Genomic DNA, 20282 nt, shown 5'->3' on the forward strand with positions numbered 1-20282 from the left:
TACCCATCGTTGCCCAGGTGTTTGGAGGTGTGGGTTGAGCAAATATAAAAAAAAAAGTAGGCAGGCAGGCTCAAACCTGTACCGCGAAGGAGAAAAAGAATGTAAAAAAAAACGTGATGTCTTTGCTAGTGCAGCCATCACTAAACCAGAAGTGGCGAAGGTTTAAATTAAGGCTAGTTAATCGAAAAGAAGAGATGACTTTCGAAAATATCGGTGAAAAATTCGATCCCTCCTTGTAGAAAAGTGTCCAGTTAAGGGTGAATGAATTAATATTTTTAGCCAATATTTTGATCTTTGTCCTCCGAAGGGTCAAGCTTCAAAATGATACTGATCTTGTGAAAATCCGTCGCTTCTGTCAAAAGTTTTAGGCATACATACATACATTTACACAGACAGGTGAGATTTATGTAATAGAATATGAAAAATGAGTATATGGATCGGTTATTTCCCTTGTTTCCTGAAATAGATTACCTCTTCCTTGCCTATTGATCTATTGTGTTAATAAATTTTTGGTTCTTCTTCGTTATTGCAGTGAAATTAAAAAATTGAAATATTGAATTTCAAGTGAAACCAATTGTAACTACTGAATTGTCATGTCGTAGTAATGAAAACATCTAAAAATAACAAAAAACGATAAGGTAGAAAATTAATCATTAATGAAAACAGTTTTCGAAGACAATTAGCGAAAATTAAGTTTGACCAAAGATTTTCAGTTTTCAGAAAATATTTACCCCCCTTTTGTTACAAACTTTCTGGTTTATTTTTTATGAAAAACTTAATTTTCACTAATTGTCTTTAAATATTATTTTGTTTTTACATAGGCATCACCACTTATCAAGGCCCAGGGGCCACTCGAGGATAAGGGTCTAATAGTGTACAGTAGTCAATTGGACAATATAGTAATCGTTAGTAATGGAAATTTGGTAAATTTGATAACTTATATAGAACGGCTCATCAAGAACTTATTTACGTTGGACTTGAAGACAACCATATTGTAATCAGCTGGAAAGCAGGAAAACAAGACAGTTCCACAGGCGTGCAGTTCTAAGAAAGAAGCTTTGTTCATGGAATCTACATTTAGGTTTAGGAACAGATAAAGAGTGAGGGAAATTATTGATAGTGTTTTCAGATAGACGAGTGTTTCTTGTGAAAGTTTGGCGAGGAGGGGGGGAGGACCATAGATTGTAGCTCAGTCGAGCACTTTCCATGAAAATAACGATAAAGCAATCATTAATAATAAATTGTCTACATTATAACTTTTCATAATTTTTGGATATGTTCATTACTGTGACATAACAATTCAGCAAATACCACCGTTTTCACTTATTTCGAATTTTGCTGCAATAACAGAAGAACCAACTTGTTTTTTCTGTTTTTTTTTGTCGATGTAACCTCTGACTTTAAATGAAGGGTTCCGTTTGAAATTCTGTACAGATTGAGAAGTTTGACAGGAAGATTCACGAATTTGATGGCATACACCTGAAGACGTTCAGAGGTTACGTTGGCCAAAACATTGTGAGAATGACACTTGAGATGAGAACAGTAGTCCAAATGATATAAATAATAAATCCTTATTTAAAAAAATTTGGAAACAGAGGAGGTTGTGATGATGACTACCATATCCAAGCTTAAAGCAGCTTTGGACAAACATCCAGAATACATGTAGATGTAAATAGTTCGATCTGTCTATTTATATGGCTTTTGCACTTTGTTAGTTTTTGCCAAATAAGTTTGATTTGATTTGAAAATGAGAATAGTAATTTCAACAACCCAACTAATCTATATGTATAAAAATGACCTTGTATGTCTGTCTGAGGAATGGTCTCTACCAAACCCCTCTGGTCTATGGGCTTGAAACTTGATTTATAGTTGATTTGGACCTGTGGAACAAATTCACTTTGATTTTTAGCCTCTAAAAATAGCTGCTAAGGGGTCAAAATTGAAAAAAAAAATTGGAACTTAGCAAGCATGAGTTGACTAAGTGCTCTTCTATGCATGCGCAAATATACATTTATACATTGCAGTCAGGTCGTTTTTTAAATGTTCCTAGTCCATTTGATGATAGCTCAAATGGTAACGATTAAGGTTGGTGTGCTAAATGTTTTGGTTTCAATTCTAGCTGATGGCATCCAACTCATATTTTTTTAAAAAGCTTTTTAACTCACTACTATATATTAGGTACAATATAATAATCAGTAGCATATTGGCTTTATAATAATAAATATGAAATATGCATAAATTAGAATATCATATTTAAGTGTACGACAAGGCTATGCTAGGTGACCACGACTATACAGTGGGTACAATATAATAATCAATAGAGAATTGGCTCTATAGTAATAAATACAAAATCTGCATAAATTAAAATATCATATTTAAACCTATTTTACAACCGGGTGAAACCAATCAACCTGCTAATATATATATACTGATGAGTTGTGATATAACGAAACAGGACTGTATGTCGATGACTACAAATATATTTTAAGCCCCCCGCTTTGGGTAGAGCACTGTCGTAAATAATCTCACCCGCTACTTAATTGGCTGAAAAAGGACTGTATGTCGATGACTACAAATATATATATATATATATAAGTGATTTTGTTTATCTGTCTGTCTGAAGAAGAGTCTCTACCAAATTTATCTATCAATTTTTGGTCTACAGACATGAAACTTAATATATAGAGGATTTGGACTTGATTTGGTCTTTAGTTGGTAAAAATAGCTGCCAATGCTAAGTTAAAATTGAAAAAAATTGGAACTTGGTTGACTTAAAGCATATGCAAATATACATTTATATATTTTACAACATTATTTTTTAAGTTGTTCTACGCATAAGGACATAGTACATATGGTAACAAATAATGCTAGAAAGCTATATGTTTTGATTTTGATTCTAGCTGATGGCACCAAAGTCATATATTTTTTTTTTACTTTTGAAATCACTAATATATTCAGTATAATACAACAATCACTAGACAATTGACTCTATAATAATAATAATAAATATGAAATCTGCATTAATTAAAATATCATATTTAAGCGTATTTGACAACCAGACAATACAAGTACATTTATAGATGTTTGTAATAACTGATAAAATTTTTACTCGGTTTTTAATGTCTGTTTTTTTTTTATTTGCTTGCAGCAAATTGCAGATGCTTTATGCTCTATTCTTCTGCTTGAAGATAGCACTCCAAGACAAGTGTTCAATGAATTCCTTCTTGCCAGAACTGTAAGTATTAATCCATTATTTACTTAGACAACATGAAAATATCAACTAGGATTGTTAAAGAATACGTTTTCTTCAGATTTAATCAAATTATATCTGTGTAATATATAGGGTGACCGGCAAAAAAATGCCACTTGTGGAATTGTTAATAAAATTTACAATCTGTTTTGCAATTCACTACAAATGAATTGTGGTCTAAGTGTGACAATATTGTCAGATCAGAAAGTAAAATGATGTGAAACCTGGTTTTTGTGAAAAAGAAAAAAAAAACTTTCAATTTAATTAGAAAATCTGCTGAGAAGAAAACAGAATTGTTTTTCTCATCATGTGAACAGGAAATTCAGTTGACAGGTAAGCCAGTTGGCATTCCAATCTCAAAAGTTCATTGAAACGCTTTATTCTAGAGACCCTGAATATATAAGGTGCCTTCAATAAGTTTCCAGATTTTTTTGTATTAGCATTTTATTGCTAGTACACACATAAAACTCTAGTCCCCTTCAAAGTAATCTCCTCCGGCTGCAATGCACTTGTACCATTCCAACAACTTCTGGAAAGCTCCATGGAAATTCTCTCATGTGAGCATGTCAATGACTTGTCACAGCCTCTTTCATTTCCTCAACTGTCTCATAATGATGACTCTAAGGTTTTCCTTGAACTTAGGGAATAACCAAGTCACAGAGAGCAAGGTCTAAGTTTGTGACAAGAATAAAGTTTGTGGACTGGTGCATTTGCGCTAATATTCTGCATCTTTCAAAATCAGTCTGAAGCATTCCATACGTTTCCGTGGCATGTTTTCCAAGTTTAAAACAGAATTTTATTGTGTATCGTTCTTCTAACGGTCCTCACGTCCAAATTGCATTTTTTAAATTCACCAGTTGTGATGATCAGACTTTAGTAGGGCGTATTCCAATTCCTGCTGTAATTATTCATTTGAACCTGAAATAAAAATTGGTCAATCATCTCATAAGATGTATAGCAAAAACATACTGAATTTTCAAGAGTCTACAACAATTTTAAATGGCTGTACAAAGTCTGGAAACTTATTTAAGGCATCTTGTAACTACAACTGCTATCGTTATCAGAGCAGAAACTATTTTGCGGGCAGGTTTTACATGACCAACTGAAATCTAGGAATGACCAATTTTGGTGATGTCACAAGAAGTAAGAAGTACACAAGCTTGACATGTCCACCATGTTTCAGTCATAAATGTTAAACAGTCTTATTTTTCTTGTTATTTACTGATATGGAGGGAACATTTTGGTGATCATCTCATCAGTAGGAGACACCATCCCAAACGTGTTTTAAACTCACATAATCTTAACCCCCCAGATTTTTATCTGTAGCATTACGTCATGATAATCTCTATTAAAACAAACCTTAGACTATCACTGAACTAGAGGAACATCATAACTAAAATCTGATCAGTACCAAGAAAGGATTAAAAGTTTTTCACTTTGCATTCTTTGTATTCAGGTATGCTTATTATTGAACAACGGCAAAGACTGTTGAATATTCGTTACTGAAATTTATTTGTACTAAATATGTTTGGTGGATTGCAGATTAATGATTCCATATGGTTATATTGTAGAAAGGATTGTTAATTTATCTTTTTAAAGTGGAGTCACAAATATGAAGAAATAATTGGATGAAAATGATTGTATTGAATATGTTTGAATTGTAGAAAGGATTATGAATTTTTATTAATGATTCCATGGGTGGCATTTTTTTGAGGGGTCACTCTGCAGTTAATAAACTTTAACCTGTGTAATATCTTTCCTTTGATCAAATATCAATAATTATTGAATATTTAATTTTGTCATTGTGTGGTTATTATATATGCTGAAAACTTTAGCAATCTTCAGATTTTTTTTTCTATATGATTTACTATAAAGGAATTGTAGTAACACTTTTTTGCAGTTATGAATAGGGTTAGCCCTTCGCCCCTATTATTGCGCCTTGAAACTATGCATACACACATGACAGCTGGTAACCAAAACGCACTGAACGATTTGGAGTCAAGCTGTCAAAACTGATGTCGCCAGTGGTGAAAAGTCAAGTATTTGACTCTCACAGCTGCCGAGGTTAGAACACCTGTCAGAGAGCAGGTCACATATATAGCCTAGAGGAACGGCAAAAGAGAAAAGAAGAGAAGCCATCTGCCAGCAGGTGTAGCAATATTAGACAAGCTCACAGTTCAATCCACCCACTCACCTGTCCACCCTCTCTGTCTCTAGCTTGGTGTATGCACATGAGGCAATAAAAAAGAAAATAATATTTTTTATATTTTTATAAAAAACGAAGTTTGCATTAGAAGTTTTTCTGGCCAATGAAAAATCGACTGGCATGCATGCAACTACACCACACTATTACAGTAACATAAACTATTATTGTTCTTTACTATATTAGTGTTTTTTTTTTTTTTTTTTTTTTTTGCATTTCATTCTATAAACCTGAATGTAACAGATTTTGGTACCAGTAATTTTTAATTGAATAACATCTTTGGATATAGTAATCTTTATGTTACTATTAGCAAGATTACCTGGTGTTGCCCTGGGTAGAGGGTGGGGGTAATTTCTGTAAATTATGTAGATTGCAGAAGTAACTAAAACTAAACAATGTGTTTAATATTGTAATTTGAAATATCTAAGTTCATTTTGGAACAAAATCAGAGTAAAAATAATTATAGCCGGGGAAGGTTTGAATTTACAAACTCTGTCCCTAAGCATTGCGAGATAACTGATTGATCCACGGTAGAGAGTGGAAAATTATGATGCTACATGCATAAATCAGATCATCCTTTTATTTTTCTTATCCCTCTTTTTGTCTCTCTCTTTCTTTAGAATCAAGTTAACTAAAGGCAAAAAAGAAACGAGAGAAAAAATTAAAAAAAAAAAAATTTTTATTGATAAATATTGATTAAATTAGTACTCAGTGTTTTGGGTAACAATATTAGTTCTTTGGACTGTAAGAAGCTGTGCCCTCTGACTCCCTTTATGATATTAGTAATAAAACAAAAGCTGTTAATTGGATTAAATGTGAAAATCGACTGAAAATAAAATTTTTGCTTTAAACAACACAGATTGATATTTGCCTTATATGACTGACAGCTGATTTTATTATGTAACTTGTAATAAAAAGTTATTGATCCAAAAGTTACGGTGGAATGGATAGGAGACTGACTTTATTTTGTATGTAAGGTATGTATGATATAAGTGAAAAAACAGAAAAAATGTCACAGCAAATGAAGAAGTTAACCCAAATCAATTTCATAAAAGATATTTCATTGATTTTTGTCTTTAAGGAAAAAAAATGTCAGTTTGTGCCCAAAATTCCTCCATATTAAACTAAAATAAATAAAAATTTGTATGACGTATGAACTTATGATGAAACAAAAATATAATATTAAAAAAATCATCTAAATTGATCAAGTTTTATTTTTAAAAAGAAAATCATTTTTAAGCTGTTAATGGGAATTCATAGGCATTACAACATAAATCTAACAAGTATGAATTATTGTTGAGTTATGTCCCTTGTGTTTTTGAGATTTTTTCAAAATGGCAGACAAGACAGTCACTTCTCGGATACTCATAAAATTTGATTTTCTTATTTAAAAATGAAACTACTTGATCAATTTGCATAATTTTTTGGAATATGATATTTTCGTTTTGTTATGGGTGCATACTTTATACAGGGTTTTTCTTTAGTTTCTTGTTTATTTTAGAAGGAATTCTGAACAAGAAACCCCCCCCCCCAAAGTGTATGTAAATCATATCTATTCAAAGTTGTAATTGTTTTCTTTATTTTTATTTCAGAATGCCATGCAGCAATTGTTTCACATGTCACAGCAAGGTATCGGCGTCAAGCAGCAAATTTCTCTTGTGGTGCAACTTATTGTGCGTACTGTGTATCAAATACATGCAGTGTTTTATACGGCTGAAACAGATGCATCAAATACAGACAAAAATGGTGAGTCTCATCTTATTGCTGTTAACACAGAATATTCAGAAGGTGAACTCTATTCAAGCTATTTCCCCTGAATTATACTTGCCAACAGAGAATGCATTCTCCATTTTCCAAAAACAAAAATATATTTGTGATCTCAATAAAAGTTAACAACACTCCTTTTCACTGATGCTGTAATTCACACTACCTCTTAACTTCAATGCATTCCCTTGGTTCCAAATAATATGTCACGCCTGAATGTAGCATGTGTGCATGACTTGCCTTTCTCAAAAAAACTCCTCTGTTCTTCAAATGGCTTGCTTGTAAATGTCTAATATGCATATGAATGGGAAGAATTTGCATTAATTTATGCTACCATTGAGGATAAAATCAACTGCACGTTGATGTTTTTTTTTTTTTCTGCTATTTAGCAGCTGAACTCTACAAGACGCACAGACATGTGGGCATTTTTGAGACAAAGTAATATTTGCAATCACTACAATTTACTCTGCAATGTCTAAATTCACCTGCTTGCAAATTTAGTGTATTTATTTGCTTCCCCACCAAAGCAAATTAGTCACAAGGTCGTTTTTAATGTGGGGTAAAAACCAGCTCCCCTAAAAGTAGGCAAAAAGGGGGCACTCTGGTTACCAAAAATAATAATTGTCCCAGTATAGACGGTTTCCCTTCCATTGACTGGTAAAAATTATCTTAAGTGCAGCATCTGCAGAACAGATACTACACTTTGAGGTATTTATTTGCTCCTCCACTGAGCAAATTAGGCACAAGGCCGATTTTTAAAGTGAGGAGTGAAGGGGAAATGGGGACCAACTCCCCGGGGAGTAGGGGAGCTGGATAATGACAATTGGTATGAAGGGTTGCCCCTACATTGACCAAGGTCTGCTATTTATTTGCTTCCCCACTGAGCAAATTAGGCACAAGGCCGTTTTTTAATGTGGAGATGGAGGGAGGGGGGAGGGAAAGGGGATCCTGCTCCCGAGAGGTGGGAAATGGGAGCTGGATAGTAACTGTGGTCGTAGGGTGATCCCTACCTTGACCAAGGTCTTATATGTGGGGTTTCCCCCACATATGGTCTTTGCTTGCAGTATCTGCTGGACAGATACTACACTTTGATCTTGGCCAAAAGGCCAAGAACAACTGCTTGCAAATTTAGAACCAGATATTGTTTTTTTTTCTTGCTGGATTTCAACGCTGTTATGGAAGATCATCATGATCATAATCATCACCCATAATTTATTTTTTTTGTGTGTTCAAAGCATGTTGTTATTAAACAGCTTTCCATGATTTTATGCAGTTCTTTACATCATTAAATTCGGCAACTAAACCTTATGCTAACATCCAGAGATTAATTTTACTCCAAATCCATTAATATTATTTTTATTCTTGGAAATTTATAAATTGTAAGGCTTAAGCATTGTGCAGAAGAAATTGAAATTCAGGGCATATAGCTAAATTGCTGTCTAATTTCTATGGATAAAATACAATGCAAATCTAATATATAAACGGCTATATGTCTGTAAGTCTGTCTCCATATTTTCAAGCTCTATCTTCTCCGAAACTAAAAGTCACAGCGCGGCGCTAGGGGCTTTAAATGATTGGATTTTCTACGGGCTGTTCTTTTATGGGTCTTTAGCGATTAAAATTGTTTTTAAGGGGTCAAAATTGAAAATATCATTAAACATTTCATACATTCATCTTGGTTCATTTTTAATTGGTTTATATGCATTTCACTTTGATACAGTAGTAACGTCACCAGCTTTGAATGGTATAGTTTCAGTTTCGATTCATGCTAATGGCACCTAAATACTTTTTTTTTTTTTAAACTTTTGAAATCCCGACTCTTTAATAATGTATATGATATTTGGACAAATTAAAATATCATATTTAAGCATATTTTACACCCAAGCCCCCTGGTTGTGTATAATCCCTTTGAAATAGCCCAGAAGCAATTGAAATTTGGTGAATATATATTAATTGATGCTTAATAATTGTTGTAAAAACTTGAACAAAAATTGAAGACATCCAAATTTTCACAAATGTTGTTCATATTCTTTTAGCTGCTTTTTATGATACTGAATAAACTAAATATAGTCCCCATTATGCTTGTTAGCTGTTTATCAAAGTTCATAATGATCGGTTCATTAGTTTAAGTGTAAATCTAGTCCATACAAAAAATGTAAGCATAACTTGTACTGCTTGGGAAGTAGAACACAGACAAAATTGTCCTCTTCTTCATACTCACACATGGTCGAACCAGTCTTGTAGCTTCATTTGGCTATAATAACTTTTATTATATGACATGATCATGTTGAGACACCGGTTCTTCTCAGATCACCAAAGTTAAGCAACGTTGAGCCTGGCTAGTATTAGATGGGTGACCACTTGGAAATACCAGGCACTGTATGTGGAAGGATGTCAACATCTCTCTGCAAAACCCATCATCATCTACCTTAATCTGGATATACATGCAACTGGAGACTGCTTGTGAACTTAATGTTCCCTTGAAACTTCCTCTTCCGGTGGAAGCAGGTTCAACCCACCTAGAATGGATGATGCTGGCACAGTAACTTTTGATTGTCCCATTCCTGTTATCGTGATTGAGCTTCTGCCATGTTCTTGATAGCCGTAGACGTGAACAACATCACATGAACCTGGACGTGCTGTAATGGTTGATACTTAGACCTATATTATTCCTGATTTTCATAAACGACTTCTCCAATACAATCGTGTTTAAGATGAATGTATTTGCCGACGACATGATACACATTATTCCAGGTATGAGAACAAACCGAATGCCCTCACATGCCAAGCAATAGTTGAATCCTTAGAAGATGTCCTTCAGTCTGCAGTAGAATGGGACTAAAAATGGATGGTTGCATTTAATGCTACCAAAACAAAGCTCTTCTCCATAGACAGCCATAAAAAACTTTTCCAATCACTGACTAAACAAATCATGGCCGATCGCACTGTTCCTGAGAGTTGAATGTTGAAACTCCTTGGGTTGACATTCTCAGGCAACATGAGCTGAAATAAGTACATAAAAGATGTTGTCAAATCTGTTGCAAACAAGGTAGATTCCCTTTACTAAGCTAGAAAACTTCATACACCCATTAGTATCCTATATCTCTATAAAGCCACCATTTTTTTGTGCCTGAAGTATTGTTGCCACATCTAGGACGGTGCACCAAGCACTATCATCTCCCTCTTGAACAGCATAAAATGATGAAGTTCTAACCTAATAGGTTCTGTATTGTCTACCAAGTTCCAGCCCCTGTCATATCGCCATATAGTTGCATATACTTTCATGGAATGTGTTCGGATGAAATCGCTACAATTGTGCCATCCCAGCATAAATACTTCAGACCTGTTTTATTAGCTACAAAATTCCACCCCTTCACTGTAGAGATCCCTATGTGGTAGAAGATTTTCTATTCTGATAGTTTCTGTCTTTAGATCGCTTGTCTTTGGAATTCCCTCCCTGCTTCCTATTTTCTTGACCATATAAAAATGCATTAGTTAAAATGCTATGTAAATAAACATCTTGCTGCCCACAACCCCTTCTGCGCTAGTGGAAATATGCCGCCTTTAGGATGAACAAAACAAAACACACACAAAAAAAAACGACCCATGTGCTTTTGAGCTTTAGAAGAAGAGACTACCATATCATCAGAAGAGGGGCATTCTCTAGCTTCTGAGCATCTGATTTCTTCTTGGATGTGGCTGAGGAAGCTTCTTTTTGACATTCTTGACTATAAACTAATATGACTAAGCTTGTTTCCTTCAATAACTACAAGAAACCTTCTCTACCACCTATAGCAATGGCCAAGAACACATTGCCTGAAAGTACTTCTTTTAAACTCCTCGGCCTAACGTTTACAGGGAATATGAACTGGAATAGATACATTGAGAGCATTGCCAAGGCTGCTGCAAGGAAGGTTGGCTCCCTCTACCGTGCTAGAAAACTACTTACGCCTGAAAGTATCCTGTACGTCTATAAGGCCACCATTCGCCCATGTATGGAGTACTGGTGTCACATCTGGGCTGGTGCATCTGCTGCTTGTCTCTCGCTCCTGGACAGGGTTCAAAAGAGAGTCACCAACCTGATAGGTCCTGAACTGTCATCTAGGCTTCAGCCTCTGCCCCATCGACGAGATGTTGCATCCCTCTGCCTGTTCTACAAATACTTTAATGGTGAATGCTCTGACGAACTGCAAACACTTGAACCTCCTCGACGTAACTACCCCTGACAAACCCGACAAGCTAGTAAGTCTCATCCCTTTACAGTAGAGATCCCTACGTGCAAGAAAGCCTTTTACTCCAATAGTTTCTTCCCCAGAACTGCAGGTCTTTGGAACTCCCTTCCGGGATTCTGCTTTCCCAACTGTACTGATATGCAGAAGTTCAAGTGTAATGTGAACAAACATCTTTCTACTCATCTCCCTTCATAATGCCCCTGCAAATTAAGTCCCTGATAGTAGCTCCCTGCTTCAAAGTGGCACTGTGCCTTATTTGGGGTGAAAATTGAATAAAAAAAACAAACAAAAATGTTGATGCTTGTGCAATATGATGGAATTTGGCACAAATGCATTCCACATAAAAACACTATCATGCACTTTGTGTTATGGCGAAATTAGTATAAATTTTTAAAATTATCAAAAATGATTTTGATGAAAAATAATGGCAAGTAAAAAAAAATAAAAAGTGTTTGAATTATTGAGTTTTATCGTGGAAGAGTTGTGCGATCAATTCTGTATGATAAACTGACTTATTTCACTTGCCTTCCTTGAAATCCTCCATTGAAAAAATAGTAAATGCCGGATCTATATTATCTATGGTGTTTTGTGAAAAATGGATCGATTCTACTAAATCATTTTTTGTAATTTTTTAAAATTTATACTAAATTTGGCATGACATATGAATACATAATAATATTTTTACCTAAAATGCATTTGTTTGAAATTTCATTATACTGCACAAGCACCTAAATATCTGATATTCATATTCATAATCTATATACGGCATGATCATGTTGACACACCGGTTCTTCGTTAGAGTATCGAAGTTAAACAACGTTGAGCCTGGTCAGTACCAGATGAGTGACCATTTGGGAATACCAGGCGCTGTACTGTATCTAGGAGCACCTTGGCACTTTCCTGCAAGAACTGCTAAAGTTTAACGTCTCCTAATCGAGATATGCATGTGATTGAGGATCGCTTGGAAATGTTATATTCCCATAACATTTCCTCTTTCGGAGGAAATCGGTTTAACCCGACTAAAATGAATGCCGCTAGCATAGCCATAGTCATAATTTAATATTTGTAATCATGATCGTTTTGAAAGAAGAAGCAACGACACAATGTAAGGGCAATAACTCGCTTTCTTTTTTTTATTCAAGAAAGATAACTCTTTCAAAATTTGAAAGAGTTAATGTTCTTAGATTATCGTTAAAAAAATCAACTTTTTATATTATTGCAAATGAAAAACTATCAAAAGCATTAATTTCTTTGAATAAAAATATTATTAACTGTCAGTGAAATTATCTATGTATATATCTTGTGTGTGTATGTGTACATTTCCCTACTAAACTACTCTGTCAATTTTCAGTCTACAGACTCGAGATTTGACATAAGGGGGTACTAAGATTTATGAAAATCTTTTTAATAAGTTTTCGGCCAGAAATTTGGTTATCAAGGGGTCAAAGTTCAACAAGTTGACCTTTGAAAATTCTACCAAACTCCTCCGCCAATTTTGGGTCTTAACACTTGAAATTTTAGATGTAGGTTACTTGGGCATGGATCAAACTTTTTAATTTGATTTGAGCCTGAAACAATAAATGTTAAGGGGTCAAAATTAGGGTCAAAGTTTAAAAATTTTTACCTCCGTGGTCTCTACCAAATTACTCAGCCAATTTTTTGGTTTAAAGATTTGAAATTTTACATAAAGTGTATTCAGACATAAGGCAAGCTTTTTAATCGATTTTTGGCCGAAAACTTGGCTTCCAAGGGGTCAAAGTTCAAAAGATTTGACCTTTGCGATCTCTAGCTAACTATTCAGCAAATTTTGGGTCTAAACATTTGAAGTTTTACATAAAAGGTATTCAGACATGTAGCAAGCTTTTTAATCAGTTTTTTGGGCGAAAATTTGGTTGCCAAGAGGTCAAAGTTGAAAGAGTTGACCTTTGCAGACTCTACCAAACTCCTCCACTAATTTTGGGTCTAAACACTTGAAATCTTAGATGTACATGAGTCAAACTTTTTAATATATGTACATATGCACATAAAATTATAGACAGTACATAGGGCCTGAGCAAAACCGGGTTGAACTGCTAATAAGATATAAAATATGAAATCACGTACATGCTTATTAGAAGACACGCTTACTCTTAAAATTGATGATTTTTCCTTGATTTTTTAAAGTATAGTTTTATTGTTAATATTTTATCTTATACAGTTATCCTCTTCCTCAAATTCCACCAATGGAATTTTTGATTAAATCCACAAGCCTTTCTGCCATCCAAGCATACTGGATAGAAATAAACTGAAGTCTATATTTGATGTAAATTTTATTAACGGTTTTATGGGTAACATTTATTTTGGAGGAGGAGGATCATGGAAAAATAAAAGAAACAAATATTTTTTGCACATTACTTTCGAGCAGATATCACATCCATGTAATATGCTAAGCTATTTCATATCTGTATGTACATTATCACCTGTCCCACATTAAAAAAGAAAATAAGATTGTCTGATTTGCAAAGACAGATTGATCAGATGTTACTAACATAAAGCATTCTGACTTTATTGATTTTAAAATGAATTGTTCCAAAAACCAAATTCAGTTATCCTATCAATTAAAACAGTACTATTTTAAAGTGTAATAGAAGAAACTACTTACGAAAATGGCAGCGCATATGTTGGATTCAGGTATCTTGTAAAGTAAAGAAAAAATAGCTGCTCCAACACAATGTTTTAAAAACTTACAATATCAAACTGTCATGTGTGTGCGAGATGTACAATGCTCTAAGCGAATAAAAAGGAGAAGGATGCTGGAAAGTTAATGAACTCGAGCGTTGCGTTTGGTGGTGAAAAGACTCCATGTTGAGACATAAAGAAATGCATTTCAGAAGGTGACATTCTTTTTACTGATTTGAAAATTATTTTAGCTGGCAATTATTTTTATGTTAAGAGATTATTTATTGAATGGTTATGTAACGTCTGCGAACCAACAAATGTTGTGTACAGTTTTAGTTGCAAAGCAGACCAAGACAAAGAATAGGAAATAAACTCTGACTTGCTTTCTGTTTTGTACAATGACATTTATTTCCTCGTCACACACATAACCTAGAACATTCTCCACAGCTCTCACAAGATCTCGAACGTTATCTTGCCTCTCCCAAGATTTTTGTCTCTTTTTTTTATAGTCCTTTTTTCCTCCTCACCTGAATATTTTTTCTCCGAGGTATTGACCCTGATAGTTATTATTAACATTTCCACAGGGTCCTACCTGGCCTTCTTCAGATAATTAACTGCAACGGGATAGGAATTCTGAGTCTTGTAATTTATCCTTTGTAATTACTGCCTTTAGTCATTGTCTTAACTTATTTTGGCCAACTAATCCTCTAGCCTGCTTCAGTAGAATTGAAATCGCTATCTTCAGATAATGCTCAGCTGGAATTGTAGAGACTCAACTAATCACCTGAAAAAAGTGAGAGGATGAGTTGGTCAAAACGTGGTGAAACAACAATGACTATGGAGATGAGGATAACCGTCCGCTAAAAGAATCAATACACAAATTATGAAGCTTCATCTTAAAGGATTTAAAAAATAAAAAAAATTATTATTTTGCCTCTTTTCTCTGAATGCATTTAAACCATTTCTCATTTGTTTTTATTTCAGTGCCTTGTAACTTACTTTATAGTATTTTGGAGAAGGTGACTAATACTTCATTGAAAAGTAAGTGACATATTATTTATTTTATTTTTTTTCAAATCATGTTCACCCCTCACAAAGCATATCGCCACTTGGATGTAAGAGGCTACTATTTGGTGTCATGTCTAGGAAAGATTAACAAGATATTTGTTTTTGTTACATTTAAACTTCTGCATATCAGTACAGCCAGGGAAGCAGACAGCAAATTCTTGTTCAAAATTCTCCCTATATTTAAAAAAAATAACAGTAATCTGTATGAGGTATGCACCTGTAATGAAACAAACATATCATATTCCAAAAATTATGTAAATTGATCAAGTAGTTTTATTTTTATAAAGAAAATCATTTTTAAACAATAAATAGGAATTCATAGGCATTACAGCATACATCTCACAAGATTGAAGTATTGTTGAGTTATATCCCTTTTTTTCTGGACTTTGGTTTGAAAATGGAGAGTAAAATAATCTTTCTTTTGTTGCACATAAAATTTGATTTTCTTATTTAAAAATAAAACTATGTAATCAATTAAGATAGTTTTTGGAATATGATATTTTTATTTCTTCACGAGTATCTATATCATACAGATTTTGTTTATTTTATTTTTTAATATAGGAGGAATTCTGAACAAGAATTTTTTTTTATTTTTAATTGTAATTGTTATCATATTTTTAATTTGTTTTTTTTTTTAATATTCACAAGAAAGCTCCATGAAATTACCCAGTAATGAATGAGGACTTCTGCTTATTATTTTTATAATGTTCTGTAATTTTCAACTTTTCCTTTTCTTCTTTGTTCATGTCATTTAGTTATATCATCTTCGTACTCTTCTCTTATGCTGCTTTGTTTGATTGTTTGCCATCCATATTGTCAACACGTTTATTATTCATAATACTATTTCCATATCAGTTCTTACCATTTTGAGCTTCCATATTTATAAAAGGAGAATTATTTAGTACTATAGGATGACTCTCCACACCAAAGAAAAAAATTACCATCCAACAGAATTCACAAACTACTTACGAAAATGGCAGCGCATATGTTGGATGTAGGTATCTTGTAAAGTAAAGAAAAAATAGCTGCTCCAACACAATGTTTTAAAAACTTACAATATCAAACTGTCATGTGTGTGCGAGATGTACAATGCTCTAAGCGAATAAAAAGGAGAAGGATGCTGGAAAGTTAATGAACTCGAGCGTTGCGTTTGGTGGTGAAAAGACTCCATGTTGAGACATAAAGAAATGCATTTCAGAAGGTGACATTCTTTTTACTGATTTGAAAATTATTTTAGCTGGCAATTATTTTTATGTTAAGAGATTATTTATTGAATGGTTATGTAATGTCTGCGAACCAACAAATGTTGTGTACAGTTTTAGTTGCAAAGCAGACCAAGACAAAGAATAGGAAATAAACTCTGACTTGCTTTCTGTTTTGTACAACGACATTTATTTTTTGCAAAAATGCAAATCAACCGTATTTCATATAAATGGATCCTTCTAGACTTCCTGTATTAAAAATCGACCTTGTTATGGAAAAGTAAAACATTTTGTTTTTTTTTATTTAAAAATTAAAATTCCCCCCCCCACCGCCGCCAAATAATATGGATATTAAAATGTAAAACAATAATTCCTCTTTAAAAGAAAAAAATATTTATATATATTAGAATTATATTTAATAATATCTATCTCTGCTATTATATAAAAGTCACTTTGTGTGTGTGTGTGTGTGTGTGTGTGTGTGTGTGTGTGTGTGTGTGTGTGTGTGTGTGAAGTCATTCTTCATAGGCTCCGAAACGGCTAAGTCTATCTTTTGCAAATTTCACACAAAGCTAATTAATATGTCTAGCAGTATTCTTAGATATGTTTTTTTACAGAAATTCATCTGATAAGTATCAAAAAGCGTAAAAATCCGATTGTAAAATTAGTCTTTCTTTCTTTCTTATAGATAAAAAAGAAGAATTTTTACTGGGAAATATTTTATGTTACACCAGCCAAAGGAGATTATAAAATTCCAGCAAATCATTTCTTCTTTAACAGAATTATTATCATCTGGAAATATAGCTCAGTAGTAGAGTATTCGAATGATCCCCTGTTCAAACCTGGGTGTATATCACCATGTTATTTAAATTTTTTCTTATTAACGAGTTCAATTTACGATAAGACAAGAGATACAATTTAAACACATTGCAAATCATTTCTTCATTTACATATTTTAAAACTAAACATTAATCAGAAATGACTTTTCCAGGACATTCATTGTCAAGCCCAAATATCATCTTACATGATATTGTAAACAAGCACAGATGGAATTTGATGAACGACATAATAATTATTTAAAAATTTTTTTTTGTGAATTAGGCCACCGGGCAAATTATTACTTGTAATATATAATATTCAATAATAATACATATGCAATCTACATGAATTAAAATATCATGTTTAAGCGTATTGTAAGACTGGGCAATGCTGGGCGTCCAGCTAGTTTAAATATAAATCGAAAAATCAAAGAGAATGAACTCATTTTAAAACAAAAATTAAAAATAGTAGCGGCATGCTGTGTTTATTTATTTAAACGTTTTGTAAATAAACAAGTCCACTCCTGATATTGAAAAATACATATTTCATAAATCTTTCCCTACATTAAAAATCGACCTTGTGACATAAAAAAAAAAATAAGCAACTCTGTTTTGTTATCTATTCATTTGCAGATGCTACATTGCTTATTTTGTGAAATTATTGAAATCTAATTGATCTAAACTCCAAAGCCAGATTTGTCTATTGGTTTCAATCATGAATGTCTAACAGTTCTTTTGATTTTAGTTAAGTGCATATTAGGGTAGTTGCATGTCTTACTCAATTCCAAAGCAACCAGTTCTAGGAGTTTTATCAAGTTAAGGAAAGAATGCTTTTTAAGGTTACATGTTAGAATTTGGTTGGTCAAATAGTTGAACATTGCATTTAAACAATTCAACAAAAAACCCTCAAAGTCTCACAGGTCCGCGTACATGAACATTTTCGAATTTTGCAATGTATGAATTTTCTCAAGATTTGATGTTTAAATCAAAGAAAATCAGTCAAAAATACCTAAAAATAACATTAAAGTCTTTGTATTCTATAGGAAACATTAAAACTTGCATTTAAACAATTCAACAAAAAACCCTCAAAGTCGTACATGAAAGTTTTCGAATTTTTCAATATATGAATTTTCTCACGGTTTTATGTTTAAATCAAAGAGAATCAGTAAAAATACCTAAAAATAACATTAAAGTCTTTGTATTCTGTAGGAAACATTAAAACTTGCATTTAAACAACTGAACAAAAAACCCTCAAATTCTTACAGGTCCGCGTACATGAAAATTTTCGAATTTTTCAATGTATGAATTTTCTAAAGATTTTATGTTTAAATCAAAGTAAATCAGTCAAAAATACCTAAAAATAACATTAAAGTCTTTGTATTCTAGAGGAAATATTAAAACTTGCATTTAAACACTTCCAGAAAAAACCCTCAAATTCTTACAGGTCCGCGTACATGAAAATTTTCGAATTTTGCCATGTATGAATTTTCTCAAGGTTTTAATCGGCCAAATCTGATAGGTCCGCGCTCATAGAATTTGCAATTTTTCCAATATGTCAAATTTGTCCTTATTTTATGTTCAAATCATAGAAATTCAGCCAAAAATACATAATAAATACATCATGGCACTAGTATTATAGTGTAAATATTAGAAATAGCATCTAAACCAAAACCCTGAAAAATCAGCCAAAGCTAATAGGTCCGCGCTCATGAGAATTTTCAATTTTTGCAACATGTCAAATTTGTCCTTATTTTATGTTCAAATCATAGAAATTCAGCCAAAAATACATAATAAATACATCATGGCACTAGTATTATAGTGTAAATATTAGAAATAGCATCTAAACCAAAACCCTGAAAAATCGGCCAAAGCTGATAGGTCCGCGCTCATGAGAATTTTCAATTTTTGCAATATGTCAAATTTGTCCTTATTTTATGTTCAAATCATAGAAATTCAGCCAAAAATACATAATAAATACATCATGGCACTAGTATTATAGTGTAAATATTAGAAATAGCATCTAAACCAAAACCCTGAAAAATCGGCCAAAGCTGATAGGTCCGCGCTCATGAGAATTTTCAATTTTTGCAATATGTCAAATTTGTCCTTATTTTATGTTCAAATCATAGAAATTCAGCCAAAAATACATAATAAATACATCATGGCACTAGTATTATAGTGTAAATATTAGAAATAGCATCTAAACCAAAACCCTGAGACATCGGCCAAATCTGATAGGTCCGCGCTCATGAGAATTTCCTATTTTTGCAATATGTCAAATTTGTCCCTATTTTATGTTCAAATCATAGAAATTCAGCCAAAAATACATAATAAATACATCATGGCACTAGTATTATAGTGTAAATATTAGAAATAGCATCTAAACCAAAACCCTGAAAAATCGGCCAAAGCTGATAGGTCCGCGCTCATGAGAATTTTCAATTTTTGCAATATGTCTAATTTGTCCTTATTTTATGTTCAAATCATTGAAATTCAGCCAAAAATACATAATAAATACATCATGGCACTAGTATTATAGTGTAAATATTAGAAATAGCATCTAAACCAAAACCCTGAAAAATCGGCCAAAGCTGATAGGTCCGCGCTCATGAGAATTTTCAATTTTTGCAATATGTCAAATTTGTCCTTATTTTATGTTCAAATCATAGAAATTCAGCCAAAAATACATAATAAATACATCATGGCACTAGTATTATAGTGTAAATATTAGAAATAGCATCTAAACCAAAACCCTGAAAAATCGGCCAAAGCTGATAGGTCCGCGCTCATGAGAATTTTCAATTTTTGCAATATGTCAAATTTGTCCTTATTTTATGTTCAAATCATAGAAATTCAGCCAAAAATACATAATAAATACATCATGGCACTAGTATTATAGTGTAAATATTAGAAATAGCATCTAAACCAAAACCCTGAAAAATCGGCCAAAGCTGATAGGTCCGCGCTCATGAGAATTTTCAATTTTTGCAATATGTCAAATTTGTCCTTATTTTATGTTCAAATCATAGAAATTCAGCCAAAAATACATAATAAATACATCATGGCACTAGTATTATAGTGTAAATA

At 32.9% G+C, this 20282-nt stretch overlaps 1 protein-coding gene across 1 annotated transcript in view; it reads left to right on the forward strand.

Annotated features, from left to right (window-relative positions):
- LOC145276804 (conserved oligomeric Golgi complex subunit 1-like) overlaps positions 1–20282 on the forward strand; it is a 425717-nt gene that overhangs the window by 32048 nt on the left and 373387 nt on the right. The window contains exons 9-11 of the mRNA XM_080128123.1: positions 3149–3235; positions 7046–7199; positions 15092–15148. Coding sequence (XP_079984249.1) covers positions 3149–3235; positions 7046–7199; positions 15092–15148 — 298 coding nt within the window. The remainder of the gene's footprint in view (positions 1–3148; positions 3236–7045; positions 7200–15091; positions 15149–20282) is intronic.

This window comes from Euprymna scolopes, chromosome 5 (assembly GCF_053919585.1).
Source record: "Euprymna scolopes isolate OS-2025 chromosome 5, ASM5391958v1, whole genome shotgun sequence".
NCBI lineage: Eukaryota > Metazoa > Mollusca > Cephalopoda > Sepiida > Sepiolidae > Euprymna > Euprymna scolopes.